At 45.6% G+C, this 16,594-nt stretch overlaps 1 protein-coding gene across 5 annotated transcripts in view; it reads right to left on the reverse strand.

The window, feature by feature from the left end:
- Positions 1-16,594, reverse strand: part of SPATA13 (spermatogenesis associated 13) — a 165,030-nt gene that overhangs the window by 43,711 nt on the left and 104,725 nt on the right. For 4 of the 5 annotated variants that reach the window (XM_052812622.1, XM_052812619.1, XM_052812621.1 and 1 more), the window contains exon 2: positions 2,655-4,451. In XM_052812622.1, the coding sequence (XP_052668582.1) occupies positions 2,655-4,451 (1,797 nt within the window). Of the gene's footprint in view, positions 1-2,654; positions 4,452-6,310; positions 6,349-16,594 lie in introns of those variants that run through there. The other variant, XM_052812623.1, reaches the window with a different exon arrangement.

A 16,594-nucleotide genomic window follows, 5' to 3' on the forward strand; every position in this document is an offset into this window, starting at 1 on the left:
GAGCCTGACTGCTTAGCACCTTGTAAGCTTTGTACTGAAATATGTCTCCAAGCCACAGAGATTTTAGTGGCTGCACCGGAATACATACTGGCTTTTACGTGAAATCCATACAGAAAAGAAGATGCATGAACCATGGAAACAGTGCAGATTTGTCCGTCAACAAAGTGTATTTAAGGTTCAGACAAAGTCTTAAAAGTTTGGGATTTGCACGGCTCAGCATTACATCTCAAATGATTGTTGAGAATGAACCAAGCACTTGACTGTCGCAGGAACAACTTGCCGGGTGGGTACAGTTCTGTAACGTGAAGGTGTAAGGTAGAATTAAAAATGAATTGTAGTGAAAAGTTCAATCCCCAATGACCTCATTGTGTGAGTATGCGGCATTCATAAAAGTGCCTGCGGGCTGAATAAACTCCAATTAAAAAACAACCTGGCATAAGTATCTTTGGTGCCAAGCTACCTCCACGCTGAGGGAACCATGCTGTAAAGGAGGAGGAGGAAATGAGCAATGAAACCCTTCAGAGAAATGGCAGGGAGAAACCATACCACTCTCCCTGTTTTGCAGTCACTCTGAGTGCCACAGCTTTAGGGTTGCGTATGGGATGAGGAGCAGGCGTGGAAAAAAGCGAGGACCGAGTTTACACCCCTTACATAGTGAGACAGAAGTAAACCCTGTCCTGCACAGCTCCTGCTTCCAATCCACAGCTCCCACCTCCAAGAGCTTTGCTTTTTCGGATCAGAAGAGAGGTCTGGATGCAGCTGCATCGTTTGGGTGGCCGCGGTTGTTTTGCCATACACAGGGGGTCCAGGCAGGGCTCACAGCAGAAGGAGGGGGCTGGCCACCGTGTCCTTCACCTCCCGCAGGGCTCCATCCCACGCCGGCCGCCTGCCCACTACACAAACCCAGAGCTGCCACCAGTGCACGCTCTGTATTTTAGACAACTGAGGCGAGCACTAAAAGGCACTCAAAATTAACCTAAAATATGTCGTAATATAAAGAGAAAGTTTAAATTGCATGTTAGATAATAACAGAATGTGGTGTTAAAACTAAAACTGCAGTAACTTTTATCCACCCAATGTACACGTTCATTTAAAAACTGTACTGGTTTGTCGGGAGCCAAGGGGAGGGACCAGCTGAATTCCTCTGGGGTCATGATGGCAGATCACCACTAGATGGTAGATGAGTAGCATTAATTCTACTTCCCATTTTATTCCCGAGAAATGCGACTGACAGACGTCCACAGTAGGGCTCTTGCCTCTTCTGGCAGTGTGAAAGCATCTCCTTGCATATGTTCTTAAGTGAGAGTTTTGGGAAAGATGGATGGCTGTGGCAACTCTGGAACTCCAGAGGGGGAAATAACCTCAGAGCCCCAACATTTATACACGTTGGGTTTATTTTTCCAATATTACCATAGCTGCAAGCACTACAGTAAACAAACTCGCTTTTCTCCAGCAGAAGGACAATATTGATAAGCTCTGTAACTATTTACAGTTAGTTCGCAAAAACTATGCCAGGCTTTCAAAGGTAAGATGGCTTGACAGACATTGTAAGACTGTACAGCATGAAAGGCTGAAGTTTGTGCAGCTGCAACAACTGCCTTTGTCTATCTCATACCTAAGGTACAAGATGCTTTTAGTCAAACTGGGGTGGCTTAAAAGACACGTCAGCTTTATTTTGTAAATGGTTTCCATATTCATACAGATCCAGAGGGATTTTTGCCCTGGTGTATTTTTCCCAATGAGCAGCAAACCTTTCTCTGCTGCCTCACCCCGAGTAGCTCAAAACCACATTACTGCCCATCGCTGGGGCTGAGGTGAGCCACACCATTTCAGGTGGGTGCAGGATACGTCTGGCAGCTCTTCACCAACACTGCCAAAATTGCTCCAGTGCCAACTCACACAGTGCTTTAGGTAACGGCGCAGGGTTATTGCATGAACTTACCTCAGAGGTGCTGCAACGCATCTATCTACCCATCTACTGACAGTATGAAATCACGCGTTAGGTGCAGTGAAACACTGTTGTCTTCACCAAAACGTGAGTAGCAACACACTCGGCCCAGCATCTAAAGTACTGCTCTTTGAAATTTGCAGGCAAATAAATAACCAAACAGTTTATCCTCAGCATGGCCATCACTGGACAGTGAAAACATCAGATACAACTGAATGCTTAAACCTCTACTGTATCTGTCATGCCACACTGCTCTACAAGTACTACCATGTCCTGCAAGGCTTCCACAGGCAAAGTGTTTTACACTGCATCAACACTCCTTCAAAATATACAGACTCTTTAGAGACCTTTCAGCTTGGAAGGAAACACAGCCAGACCCTGCTTAGGCTGGTAAAAACTGACAAGAGCACATGTCAAGGTGGTGTATCAGCAGGGTGCAGTAAGCTGCCCTTGAAAACATACATGAATAGCTTTGCTGCCAAAACTTTCTTTGATATTAATGCACAAAGAAAAAATAATTTGATGTTAGCATCCAAAGAGAATATATTAAAGGAAATAATTGCTGTCAGCATATTTTAGCAATAACGAGCTGCAATAGCCATTAGTATTCAGGTTATTTCGCATTGTTTGCATTGTTTTGCATTAATAAAGACAAAATCTGATGGATATATATGCAGCTTCTAAAGGATTTTGCTTTCTTTCTTACCTCTTCCTTTTTCTCTTCAGCACCAGAGGCTAAATTGAGGCTCAGCTGAGAGTGGCTGCTTATGCCACTGTCTTCATTTCCATCATCATAGTACACAGTTTGCACCGAGTCCTGGAAGCAAACAGGATTCCTGCCCAACTTCAGCCCCGGTACCTCGACTCTCTCCTCGCTCTCCGATGAGCTCAGGGACAATGTGCTGTGATGGTTTGGGCACTGGAAATTCATATTGCACTTGACCTTCTCTGCAGTGGGACTTTGAGGCTTTGGAGTAGTCGGCCTGACGGGAATGTGAGGGTTTTCAGCTTCATATGTAAACTGCTGGGTAGCTTTTGGTTCATCCGAGTCCGAATAAAACACTTCATTGGGAAATGGACTAATGTCATTCAGCGTGGGTGATAAACTATCAGAGTCTGGGATACCTGATGATGTCCTGAGGCTTTTGTCTTCAGCAACAGCTACATTCATTTCAGTCTCTTTATCCTGAGCAACTGCGGGGCTTTGCAGACAAGGTGTTCCCGGTGAGGAAGAGTCTGGACTAGATACCGGGGAGGTGCATCTCTTTCTGTCGTGATCCGTGCTGCTGGAAACCCTGCGGGAGTAGTCATCGTGCAGTCTGCTGTTTGACCTTGTTCTCTGGGACTGCTCACTGGGAGAAGGAGCTGTGCTCTTAGGGCCGTCCTTCTTCCATGCGACATCTGTAACATTACTGACAAGTTTCAAAACTCGGTCAAAGTCCTTTGCCCTGATAGGGCTCTTCCATCGCTTGGATCTCCTCCCGGGGTTCCCACCAGTTTTGTCCGAGTCAGCAGAAGGAACACTCACAGTCCTTGTTGGCGTCTGGTTTTCACTTGCAACCTTGAGGTCGGTAAGGTTTGAGGTGGACTTCCGTTTGAATGAACTTTTTTTCAGAAAGTTCAAATTATCTGAGCTTTTGCTTCTCCGATAAATGATCCTGTTGTTTTCAGAGTCTTTCACCAAAATTTCACAGATCTTTGGCTCTGCGATGACAGGTGATGTTGGCCTACTACAGTTGTGATGACTCTGAACTTTATCCGTGTCTAGCAAGTTTATGCGGCCAGCACCATAAGCCCGCCTAATGCTGCGCGAGCGATGAGTATTCCTCAGGAAAGACTCATCGCTCTCCTCCGCATCAGAGCAGTCAGAAGCTAAACCATCCACTGCATTCTGGAAATCATGTAGAGGCCCCGAATAGGAATACCTGTTAGTCTGAACTCGCACCACTGCCCCGTTTGAACCATGTTTGCCTACGCCGTTCTCGTTTAAGATGTCTGAGCATTCCCTTGTTTGAATTCCTTGGAGCACCGAAGATTTCAGCTTCTTGAAAGATCCCATTTTTCTGATGGAAGACAAAGCATTCCACGTGGACGAGTTGCCCATCAAAACCAGAGAACGAGGCCTGTCAGAGCTGGAATTAGCCCGCTTCCGAGGGGTGGTGAAAAAGCGCATGATTTTGGAAGGGCTGAGTTTATCCTCTTGAATCTCCTCCTCATGACTGTTGCTGGTGCTGTATCCCCCATTACGACTGACACAGGTAGTCTGGTTTTGGGGCTCTTTATTATCCATAACTATACAAGTAACGGTGGTGCCATTTCCACAGCCATTCGGAAACGTTGTCATGCTCTCGATGCTGTACGCATGGAGACGGAGGCTGGGGTAGCTCAAAGCGACACTGCTGTCTCCACCAGCTGACCTCGCTGCCTCTCCTTCATCTGCTGCACCTTGGTCTGTCTTGCTTTCACATCGACTGGGTGAGCTGAGCTCCTCAGGCTGCACTGCCTGCATCAGGAGAACAAAAGCAACCGTGAGAGAAATTTCCTTACAAAGTCCCCAAGTCAAAAAAGTTTGAGCCCCACTGTAGGAAATAAAGACACAAACGAAACGAAGTTCTTTTTTGCCGAACAAAGGTGTGTTGCCGTGGTGAGGAGAAGGCATTCATAACTCCCTCGAAGTATAATTGCATTCATTAGCAATTTAACAGACCTGAATAATTTCAGTATGTACTTGTTTCCCCAATGCTTAATAACCTCATAAATTCAGTATGACTACCACACCTACCTTACAACACTAAATATAATCCACACACACACTTAGAGAGAAACCCCCCACAACAGCAATCTGGTCTTCCTCCTCACGGCGCTCAGCACTGAGCCCCGGGACACGTGGGAAGTTTTCATCCAAAAAGCCGAGCACATCCATCAGGTGCCACCTAATCCTCAAACAGTAGGCAACGAAGAGGAAAATACATGTATTTTTTCCTACACTCGCTACTGTCAGAAGGCTGCATGACACTCAACTGTCTCGTCTGTCCCCTAGCAGGTGAACCTAAGAGTTACATCAAGCGCACAGCGAAGTATTTTTCCCTAGCCAAAGAAAAGGTTCGGCGGTACGTAAAGCCAGAAGCCAGCCTATGCTGTCACGACAGCGCCATGAAAACTTGAATTTGGAAGTGACCGGAGTCTCCGTGACTGCCACGTGCTGTACAAGGGATCTCCCCGAGCTGAGCGTGGGAGCTCCAGCAGCCCAAACCACACTCCGGTGCCTGGGAAGGCTGCGTGGGGACCCGCGGCCGTGCCACCCTGCCCCGGCCGAGGGTCTTTGCCGGGCAGGCAGGTGCTTGCACCGCCGTGCTGCGCAGTGCCCAGAAACCACTGGGATGCCCGGTCCGAAGCCGGCACCCTCTTAAAACCGAAGGTCACTGCACAGTTCTCTCTGCAAAGGCCAGTGGGATCTTCACAAACCTGCCACTGCCTGGGGGGGGTGTCCCCCTCTCCCCGAAACGAGGGGAGAAAACGTGCAGCTGCGCTTGAGGGAGAGGTAGCCCCGGCCCCTTCTTTGTCCCCTTCTCACCCGAGTGCCCGCGGGGGCTCCGAGGGCCAGCGGGGATGCGGAGGGGGCCAGGCGAGGCAGGGGACCGGCGGCAGGGCCCCCCCCCCCCCGTAGCCTGCAGGGGATGCAAAAGCCTGGCGGGGCTTTTCATCGCCCTCAGAGCGCAGCGAGCGGGCCCGGGGAGCGGCGGCAGATCCCGCCCGGGCGAACGCCGAGCACCTCGTGAAAGGCGGGGGGGTTTCGGTGCTCGTCCCCACCGGTTTTAAGGCTGCTGCCTCCTGAGCGCACTTGAAAAGGAGTTTCGCGAGCCTCTGTCCCTCTGGGGATAAACGGATTTTCTCGTGTTTCAGCGGGACGCCTGAAATCTCCCTCGCCGCTGTTTTTAATCCCCCTCAGTCACAGCGTCGCGGCGGGAGCCTGCCGGGCTGCAAGGCAGAGCCGAGCCGAGCCGAGCCGAGCCGAGCCGAGCCTGCCCCCCCCGCCCCGCCCCGGCACCCGGGGCCGGACAAAAGCCCGCCGGGCACCGAAACCTCGGCCTGCCCTTGTGCTCTTGTACCGCTCGCAAATTTCCACGCGGGGGAAAAAAAAAAAAAAAAAAGTAACAATAATGAGAACGAGAGGCTGCTCTCGGCAGAGAAGTTCCCAGAGAAAGCGGCTTTGGGAGAATGCGCACCCGAGCAGGCAGAAAGGGAGCGGGAGAGAGGCGGGAGAACAAATACAATGAAACGCCATTTAAAAAACCGGCTCCCGGCGCGGAGCCCACGACAGCTTCCCGCGGCGGGAGGCGACTCGCGGAGCAGCGCCCTTACCTGGGGGAAGCCGGGGGGACCCCGCCGCCTCAGCCCGTCCCCACCGCCGCCCGCTCCCGCATCGCTGTGGCAGCGGCCGCCGCGGCGGGGCCAAGGGGGGGGCGCGGGCGGGAGGCGCCGCGCACACACGCGGGCAGCGCCGGCCGGCGGCGGCGGGGCGGGGCGGGGCGGGGCGGGGCGGGAACCCCCGGCTCCTCCGGCCGCCCCCGCGCCGAGCTTCCCGCCGGACCTCGGCCTCGGTGTCCGTGTGTCCCCGCCCGGCACCCCGGGCAGGGTCTGCTCTGCGCCGCCCGCCCCCAAGGGACTCCCGCCGCCGGGTCTCCGGCGCTGCCGGTTGCCGGCAGGAGGTTCCCCTCCGTCGGCCGTGCGCGGCGGCGGTGCCCGAGCGGGTCCCCGGCTCCGCTCAGCACTCGCTGTGCGTTTCGTAGAATCACAGAATCATCGTTTCTAGGTACGTGTGCGGGGCTCGCCCTTGCTTTTTCTCACGGGCACAGGCCTTGCGCTGTCCCGCCGCGTAGCACAGCCCGTTGGCCAGCACAGGTACCAGTTCTCCCCCCTTTGGCACACACGAGTTTATTTTCCCACTTATAATCTGCGGGTTAGATAGTCCACTTCCTCACACGGCATAACTGATCCTCCTGGTAAGCCCGAAGTATTTGAAAAAAAGCCTCAGATCATCTGCCACTCTTTTTCACCCCAGCAAAGTGTATTTAGTAGCTAGGTGGTTGTTTTATAACTAAACAATCCGTAACATATAAATGTATTTCAATGTAGTATTTACATTGGTCGGGGGCCGCGTTGTGTTTGTGGTGCCAAACACAAATTTCTCACGGGTAGACAAATCAGCATATTTTCCTAAGCGTGATTTGCTTTGTTAAGCTTGAAGACGTGAATGCTGGAAGGGAAGTACTCGCCAATCTGCTCAAGCTCTTTCAGATGCTCCTGCTTGGTTCCCTGGCTGTCTTTCTGTCCCAGACGTGGACAACCTTTTGGTTTGCCCCTGTTGCTCAGAGTTAGCAGCAAGAACAACATTTCGTGCGCAGTCTGAACAGCGCTCCTATGCTAGAAGGAAAATTTTGTGAGACAATGTTTTACAGCCCCAAGTCGTGGCTCCTGACAAAGACCCGTAACAACTGGTAGTCCTTGCTCAAGTAGTTTATTGCCTAAAAATATTTCTGCACTTGGACTGGAGCTGTAGACATAATTAAAACTCTTTTAATGTAGCTCAGGTAAGAGGCAAAATAAAAACAGGACAACACAGAGTGCGTGGCAGAACAGACACCCCAAAGAAGTAATGAGGGCCATGAGCCCCACTGCCTCTCCTCTGAGACTGGTGTGACTGTACACGCTGTAATTACTTCTCTGGAGAGCAGTATAGACATACTCTCAAAAGCAAGGTGTAGTTAGGGGATGAGGCAAACAAATGGGCTTAAGGGATGTAGGTCAAATGAGGTAGCAAATAACTCTGGGAGTGACCACAGGATTCTCCGGCAGTCAGCAGCAGCAGGGACAGCCTGTCACCAGCCCAGGTCTTGCTGGCCTTGGCTTTAAGGTATGCCCCATGGAAGGAGTGAGTTTTGAAGAATGACTCAAATGAGGCAGTAAAGTGGTTTCTCCACAGTGTTGGGCATGGGAAGCAAAGAGGAAATGGAGATTAGGACTGGAAATGCTGACACAGTATGGAGAGGGTCCATACGGACCGTGGCTGGTGATCTATGTTAGCTTGGGACTACCTGGGGGAAGTTCTGGAGTCAGCGCAGACAAGAACTGTCTGCTTCAGACCGTGGGAAAAGGAAGTCTCTGAAGAGGGACTCGGTGGAGGCACTGGAATGGCCAAGAGAATTACTTCAGCAATGTTATTAAGGGTAATATTATTTATATGAGACAAGAAGTATATCAGAAGTTAACTTTAAAAGCACTTTCAATGGGGCTTGTAAACTTATCTCACAGCGTCCCTGGTATCTCTAGTGGTTTGTGCTGGTTGCTTAAAAACTTCTAACTATTCAAACCTGAATTTCAAGGGATTTATGTTCCTATGTTCCTGCACATTCCTTTCCATAAATATCCCAGCTATATCCATCACATTCATTTTTGATATCTGTTTTAATCCACAAGCCTCCTCAGAGAAGGGAACCCCCAGTTCCTCCTGTGTCCTCTATCTACCAGCTGGACAAAAAGACAAAGCAGAAAAATCTATTGAGCTGAACTGTGCCACTAATGTGTATCTCTCCTTTATCCAGCCAAGAGTGTTTTTGAAACTTAAGAAAGTCTAATAACTTTGAGATCTGAACCCTTCTTTTAAATGTATTTGAAGCTCATCGGCAGGTTAAAACTGCTTGAGAAGACAGAAATGACACGAGAAGGTATTGACACGCTAACAACATGCTCGCAAGAACTTAACTTCCTTAAAAAGCCATGCTAAAAAGCTCACTTTAGACAATTAGGTAAGACTATATTTTATGTTGTATTCTCTAAATGTCACAACGTTTAATAAAGGAAATACCTAGAAAATTGCAATTACAGAGGTAACAGTATTTAGTCAATTAGACATTTGTCAAGTTTCTAAAAGTAAATACTACAGTTTTAATCTTCCAGACTTGTTTGTCATACATATTCTACCCGTAGCATACTTAAACCCTCTCCTAACTCTTGCAGCTTCATTGAGTCAGAGTCTGTCCTTCCACATGCGCGTACTATTTAGTGAAGCACGGATGCAGCACACTAAAGAGTATGTCTGAGAGCAGGATTAACTTCCCGTACTGGAGACCAATAATTACCCAAATCTTTTCTTAATCTGAATTATTATTTTTTTAAAGGCTGGGAAGTGTATATAGCATCCAGGTGCTGTCACACCAAGGTTTAATAAAATGATGCAAAGCAAAATTTATCAGCAGGAGTTCCATGAGAAAGAAGGCAAATCACTCTTCTGACTATTAACTGAGCGCTTTCCAGTTTCTTGCAATATTTGAAGAAAAACAAGCCATAGCGTTTCCTCAAAGTTACAAACCAAAATTTCAGCAAATTAGTCCTTTCTATATAAAGGTTTTTCTACAATCCTAAAAAAGCAAAATGTCATCCAAATTTCTGATTAAAAAAGGTGCTTTTGAAGTGGCATTCCTGGCTGGTTTTCCAGCATTTTTGTTTCTTGAGAGGATTAATACTATTTGCCACTGAGAATACTTGAAAAGGCTTCAATAAGAACAAATTCATAGCACTTTCATAGGTATTTCTGAAAAACCGAGCTATGTCCTGTGTTATTTACAGGCTAATAGTTTGACTCCAGATGAGTAACAAAGGCTGCAGTGAACTGAGAGGCAGTGCCAGCATTACATGTTATGGTTGACCAAGTACAGTAATTTATGAAGAGAACTCCAAGAATGACTTCCAGATCGGTATATGCATGAGATTTTTAATAGTGATTTGACAATGGTCATCACACTTGCCGCCACAAAAAATGAAATGCTTGTTTTAGAAGCTCTAAGTCTGTAATTTAAAAGAGGTTTAATGCGCGTGTGACAAGGAATGAGAAGGATTATTCCAAGTGTAATACAGGTGGGAAAGGATTACAAAAGCTGTGACATGGGAGAAAGAATATAGAGTTTTAATGATGAAGGAACACCCCCCTCCCCAACTTTTTAATAGGTAGTGATACATCTCAGCTTTCTCAGAATAGCGAAGGGCACATTTGTGTAATAAAGTCACTCACTTAAATCTGAAAAGTCTAAAGGAGAATGATTCTTTCTACGTAGTTTAGAAATCCTCTCTTCCACTCCCACAAGTCTATTATTTCTTTTATGGTTCTTTTATACATACTTTCTAAATGTCTGTTTTAAAGTAGTGATTTTTTTAAAGAGGTGCTCTTAAAAGAGAGTACAAAAAAAGAGCCGAAAGGAATCATTTCAGGAAAACATAAAAGCATTTGTCCTACTTCAACAGCTATTGGGCAAGATGGCAAAGGAAGTGACTCTCTAAGACATACTCTAAATTAATGAGTGACCAAATTTAATTATTAACATGCAGGATTACTGAAATAAGAGATCCCTTTGCTTTAATTGACAGTGTCTTTTCCAGGCTGCAGTACGCAGCTAACGCTCCAGTTCTGCAGTTTGCACCTTTCTTTTACATCCCAGGCAAAGACTCTCCTGCAAGCAATTAACCTCCAAGGAATCTTTACACATTGACAAGTCCCACAGGGGGAATTAAACTGAGTCATATATCTATAGAAGTTAAAGGCAGGTCCCCCACCGACTTCACTGGGAGCACAATCAAGATCTCAATTTGTTCAGTTTAGAAACGAGGGAAGAGTAGTATGTTTGTGTATGCAAGCTCAAACTAACATAGGCTGCTAATTATTTTCATCTGTTCTATATATAAACTGTGTGAAATTAATGTAGGATTTTTCCATTTGTGTATATCTGCAACCAAATTAGTAATAATAAATGGAAAGGGATTTTCCAAATTCAAGACCTTTGTCGTCTTGGCACTGAAAATATCCATTCCAGAAAATGAGTTGTGTTGCTAAGGAAAACACCCAAAGGACAGCTCAGGTTAAATTGCTGTATTAACTCCTTAATTTGCCCAGTGAAAGTCATCATTGCCCCTGTGCAGGAACCTGGTATGCTACTTCCGAAAGGCCAGTTCCTGTTGCATTTACTTTGCTTCCGATAAAGGCAATTACTGACCAAAGTGAAAAAAAGTTTATCACAACTTGGTCTAAATCAGAACACATAACAAACTGTTTTTCCCTCTAATCTTCTTTTAAATGTGCTTTGCTGAGGTTATTTCGCTGAGCTTGCTCAGCTCAGTTAAACACAGAGACCTAATTTAGGGAGAACACAATAGCCTGACGGAGTGACGCCATCAGTGAAAAATGACCCTTGTGTACCAGGTTACCATTATCCCATCTCCGAGTTGCTCTTACTCACCCACCTACACCAATACAGCTGCATGCAACTTAATGATGGCTTCAGCCTTTCAGGCTGCTAGAATGCTATTTATAACCCCACGGGGTCCGACTGCGATCTTATTCTTTCTCCCCATCCTCAAGAGGCATTATTCAGACAGCATGACATGAAGAGATGGCTGGTACTACAGAAGAGCAGTTTCCAATAAACAGATCATTGTGTTTAAACATAAAGACTTCCAGTTACCAATTAGGAAGGCTGAATTCCACCTTTGTTTTGTGTCTCACAAAGTGTAAGATGTAGGAAGGAAAAGGACCGCGGAGATGCAAAGCAGACAGAAATGGGAAGGAAAATATATACCCTATGTATATTTCTTTTTCCTCTTGTCTTGAAAAAAGTTGCAGTAGATTTTCTGTTAGGTGGATGTACATTAAAATGATGTGGACTAGTTGGGAGGAAAGGGTGCGATCTCAGAGAGCTGGAATCCTCCCACTCTGCAGTCATTTGCTTTCTCTTCCTTCTCGGCTCTACCTGCCATCCTTTCCTATGTCACACCCCTCGCTGCGGCATCTGATGGCCCTACAGCCTTTCTGTATTTATTTTTCTTGCTCGAATAATAACATGTAAAAGTGACTATTAAGACCTCTTTATCAACCTTCTTCCCCACCCACTTAATTACCTTGCCATCCCGTCCTCTCTATTCAAAACTGTCCTTCCAAAATTACCTGAGGATATGAAGGTGCCTTGTTATGCAACCAGGAGGCCAAAATAAATCAATGGAAGGATAAATACAAAGAGAAAGGGCCTTGAGGAGTTTGAGGGCTGAGGACCACCTGCAGCGGGTGTTTGCACCGCTCAGGCCAGGGACTGGAGTGACAGTGAGGAGCACTGCATTCATTTTTGCATGTGAGCCATAGCAAGGGGCTGTGCGTGGGTTTATTAGATTTCTGAGTGATGGTGCTTCTCCCTGGGCTCAGGGAGGAAGCACAAGCAGCACCCAAACCTCGCTTAAATAATTCAGCTGTGCTGAAGGGAGCAGGGATACAGCAACACCGCAAAGGTACGGAGTCCATCGGAAACGAGAAAAGATGGAACTGCTTTAAAAGTGAAGCAGGTAGTGGACTTCATTAGGAATGATGATGCCACATCAGTAGAAATTATGCAAAGTTGTATAAGATCATCTTGCTTCTGATGCTTATTATAATAAAATAACAGGTCTCGGTAGAATAATTGGCCCAGTGTGATGCAACAGAAATACCCAGCTGGTGATAGTGCAGCTGCGCACCTTAGTTAACTCCGTGGCGGCCAGGGCAAAAAGCCCTGCAAAATTACAGCTTTTGATACGTTTTTGAGGTCAGAACAGTGAATATCTCAGTAAGATTAAGAAAAGGAGAAATATGTAGCATTTGGGGGGGAAGCACCGGGGTTTGTTGTTGTTGTTGTTTGGAGGCTTCTAGGCGATCTTGATTTATGTGCTTCAAGAACCACACAGGTTTTTTTTCAATTAGTATCAATACTTATCTTTGTTTAGTCCCTTTTTACAATGACAAACTTGCTGGGTTTGTTACAGCCTGAACTAAATTAACATTCATGGGCACATTTCTTGTGCCAGAAGATTGAATTACCATCTCCACCGTGTTTCTCTTTCTTTTCAGGAAAAAAAAAAAAAATCTTCTTGCTAATTCTACCTCTAGTGTGTCAATAACTTCTACTTCTTGTTTGAAATTACTCTATCGAAAACCCTGTGGAATGGAAAAGCTAGAAAAAAGCAATTTGAACAAAGTGGATACCAATGAGTGCTACAACAACATTTACGTGCTGGGCCTTTTCAATAAAATACATGCTCTGAATTTATCCTGCCTGAAAACTTCAAAGCAATGATAAGCCTTTAACTAATAGTCATCCCTCTCTCTGGTGCTTAGTAACTACCTACCTTCTTCTTTATTAATACTAAGATCAAGAGTATTTTTTTAAAACGTGGATGATCAAATTTAAGCAAACTGTCTATTTATTTTGGCAGGACCAGGAGTTACCTGATTTAAAGATGCAGAAAACACACTATGCTGCTCAGTCTAAAACTTATTTGTTTGGACATGGAATCAGACACATAACAAATTTATAAATTTTGGGCTAGCTTACTGGTCCTGTTAAAAACAACCATACATATTAAATTAGATCTTTTATGAGCAGGATAGTCAAGGAAATCTCTTGCAGCCTGATGTTATTTGTAATATTATAATTGTTTCTAGGAAGCAATACAAATGATACATATTGACTGCCTCTGTAAGATATTGCTGCTGCACAAGTTAGTCAGATTTTGGTGGGGAATCAGAAGATTTTTTTAAGATCAGAACATCAGAATCGTGCAACTGTCTTCCTATTAGAACAGCGTGGAAGAAAACCTGACTTTTTAGTACCCTGAGATGGAGTTAGTTATGTGTATCTAAGGTACCAAATGGCATAATTGCCTGAAACAGTGCAGGACTGGAACCAGTGCCGCAAGAGACCTTTATGGCCATTGGCTCAGACACCCATATTCCATGAGCAGAGGTTAAACAACTCTGGATTTTACCAGCCCCAAAAGTAATGGTAAATTATCTGAAAAAATGAAACCCCCATCTCAGGCAGGAAAGATGTCTTTATGACTGAGGCTGGGGAAGAGAGATTCTGGATTTTCTTTCTTTCTGACCTTGGCAGTTCAGCATACTTTTCTCAGCTTAAGTGCCGTATGTGTAAAATAAGCGATGATAGGAGTAGTACCTTATAACCTATGGGCCTGCAAGGACAAATCCATCAATGCTCCTCGGGAACTTTGATGCTTACAGTGATGAGAGCTATAAAAAGTGTACACAGAGAGAAAATAATCCATTACCTACCCATGCAGAGGACAAACTCTAAATTCCAGTTTTTTGAAAGGAGTTCAGACTAAAGTGCCCATTTCAAGACTCAATTGCCTATTTTGATGATGGTTCATTAATCTTCTAAACTGGAGTTTGCGGATCTGGCTAATAATTTATGTCTTGTAAGAGTACAAGACAGCTCTGAACCTGAAAGATTACACATTTCCTTACTACAAAAGTTAATTGACAATGGTGAGCTGTCTTTGCCTAAACATTGCAAATAGCAAAATGGACACTTTGGTACCTGTCAGTGACACCGTCCTTTTTAAAAAGACCTTGTTAAACTTCCAGTTAAGAAAATCTGATGAAAAAAAACATAGAAGCCATTCCCTCAACACGCTGGGGTACATAATTAAAATACTAAGCTGGGGCTGCGGGCCATGTTTCCAGCTCAGTGTGAAAGGGAGGCAGTTTGCACCAATTCTCTCCTAGGGTTGTCTTTTGTCTAAGCAATACTAAATACCTGAGTCAGACCTCTTCCCACCTCTCCCTTTTCATGACATAATTCAGCAAACTTTCTGTTTCTGTGCCAGGACTGGAACGGCTGCTTTGCTCTCTCCTGTTAGCACACGCTGACCCAGAGATGCTGTTGCTCCCCACAGACCACCTGCTGCTGCTCACATCATCTCCTTCGATCTACCCGGTCTCTACGGGTGAAGGTAGAAGTGATGGCTCCAGCCAATCTAAGAGCGTGCCACCACCTAAAGGGAGAGATGCCGGACCTCCCTTCTGCTTTTTCCTGCCAGGCTGGGAGTTGAACCAGCTTCCCCGGCTGCACCCGAGCTGTTGAAGGGCAGGAGGCAGAAGTCAGCATCCAAGGGCAGGGAGAAAAGCCCAGGAAGGCGAGTGGAAACTCCTTCCACAAGCAACGGGACTCCTGAAATGGCTCCAGACTCGAAATTTGTCTCAGGACCTGCGCAGGAGTGCTGTGAATTGGAAAAGGCTGAGGAGCATGCAATTGCCCTCAGCTTATTCTCCGCGTGTTGGCTTTCAAAGCTGTAGGGTGCCGGGATGCGTGGGTGTGAGGTGGGCGTGCGGGTGGTGGTGCCGGGTGGGTGCCTGTAGCGGGTTTGCAAAAGAGACACAAAGAAACACAAAATTCTGTGGCAACTTCCCAAACTGGAAATATTTTTAAGTGTGTTCTCTGGAAAAGCAAGAAAATACTTACTCCAGAAAACGGTTAATTGATTTTTTTATGAAGTGCTGTTGTGTCAAATTCAGGGATTAAAAACAATGATTAAGGTAAATAGACATTTTAATCTGCTTTGCATTCAGTCTCTGATTCAGTTTCAATTCCAGCCTCGCCACAAAATAATACAAACATAGCCTCGATGCAAGGATATTGGGATTGCTGTGTACCTCAAAACGACCGTTTGTAAAATAACTCAGTAAAGATGTCACTTAAGTTTTCCTCGATGCAGCAAAAATTTTGGCAGGCCAATCTATGCTTGAATAGTTATTCAGTCTCATTGGTAGGATGAACACTGCATAGAGGCTAACGCTTAGTATTGTGCTGAAATCAGTTGGTTTAAAACCTGTTTTCACCAGTCTCTGCAGCAGCAGGGAACAGGGCCTCCCTGTCCAGCACTTGCAGCCAAGCCATATGCAGCATATGTTCAGCTGAGCCACTGGTGACACCCCCTGTCAGCATCTGGTAATTTTCCTAGCAAGGACAAGATTTACATGAAAGCTTTAACTCGAAAGTCCTGAAGAGCCACAGACAAATACATTCCAGAATAATTGTTTTAACCAAAGAGTCAGAGGTGCACCCTTATAAGAAGCCAATTTTGGATGGCTGTAGTATCAGCTTTATACTTCATTCTACCAGGCCAAGATGCTTAATTTATCAGAAATCTTGCTATCATTCAGCTGATAAACAGCTCCCGTTCAGTGTTCAGCCCTCAGAGTCACAGATATTGCTGCCTGAGAAACACTGAAATAACAGCCATATGGCTCCATGCACGTCTTGATTTTCCAACACTTAAGCAAAATACATCATACAAACACTTGGAAATTATTCAAAATTGACTATTATATTTTTTTTTCATTGTTCTGAAGTCTAAGAAAAGGGGGATGGGGGGAGTTCAGGCTCTCCAGAGAAGGAAAGCCTTCCTAAGGTTTGCAGTAAGACACAGCAACTTCTACTAAATCATTCAATATCATAATGAAGCATATTCTTTTTTCTCACCAGTCTTGCTTCTCTCATTGCTTAGGTCACCAAAGCTAGAACACTGTTACTAGTAGAAACCAACATGTAATTTTTAGCCAAATCTCATTTTACTGGAACGTCTAAGCTTTTGAGAGCTTATTATTCCAGATTTAACCTGGTATTAAATGAGAGGAGAGTGAAATCCAGGCTTTACAGCAAGTATTAAACAGCTTTGCTAACACATAGTAATGAAAAGCAATTAGCATATAACCAACCCCAAGCTCATTTCCCCTAAACTGGGAGCTGTTTTCCCAGGGAGGATATTGAGTAC

The sequence above is a fragment of the Harpia harpyja genome, chromosome 17 (assembly GCF_026419915.1).
Source record: "Harpia harpyja isolate bHarHar1 chromosome 17, bHarHar1 primary haplotype, whole genome shotgun sequence".
NCBI lineage: Eukaryota > Metazoa > Chordata > Aves > Accipitriformes > Accipitridae > Harpia > Harpia harpyja.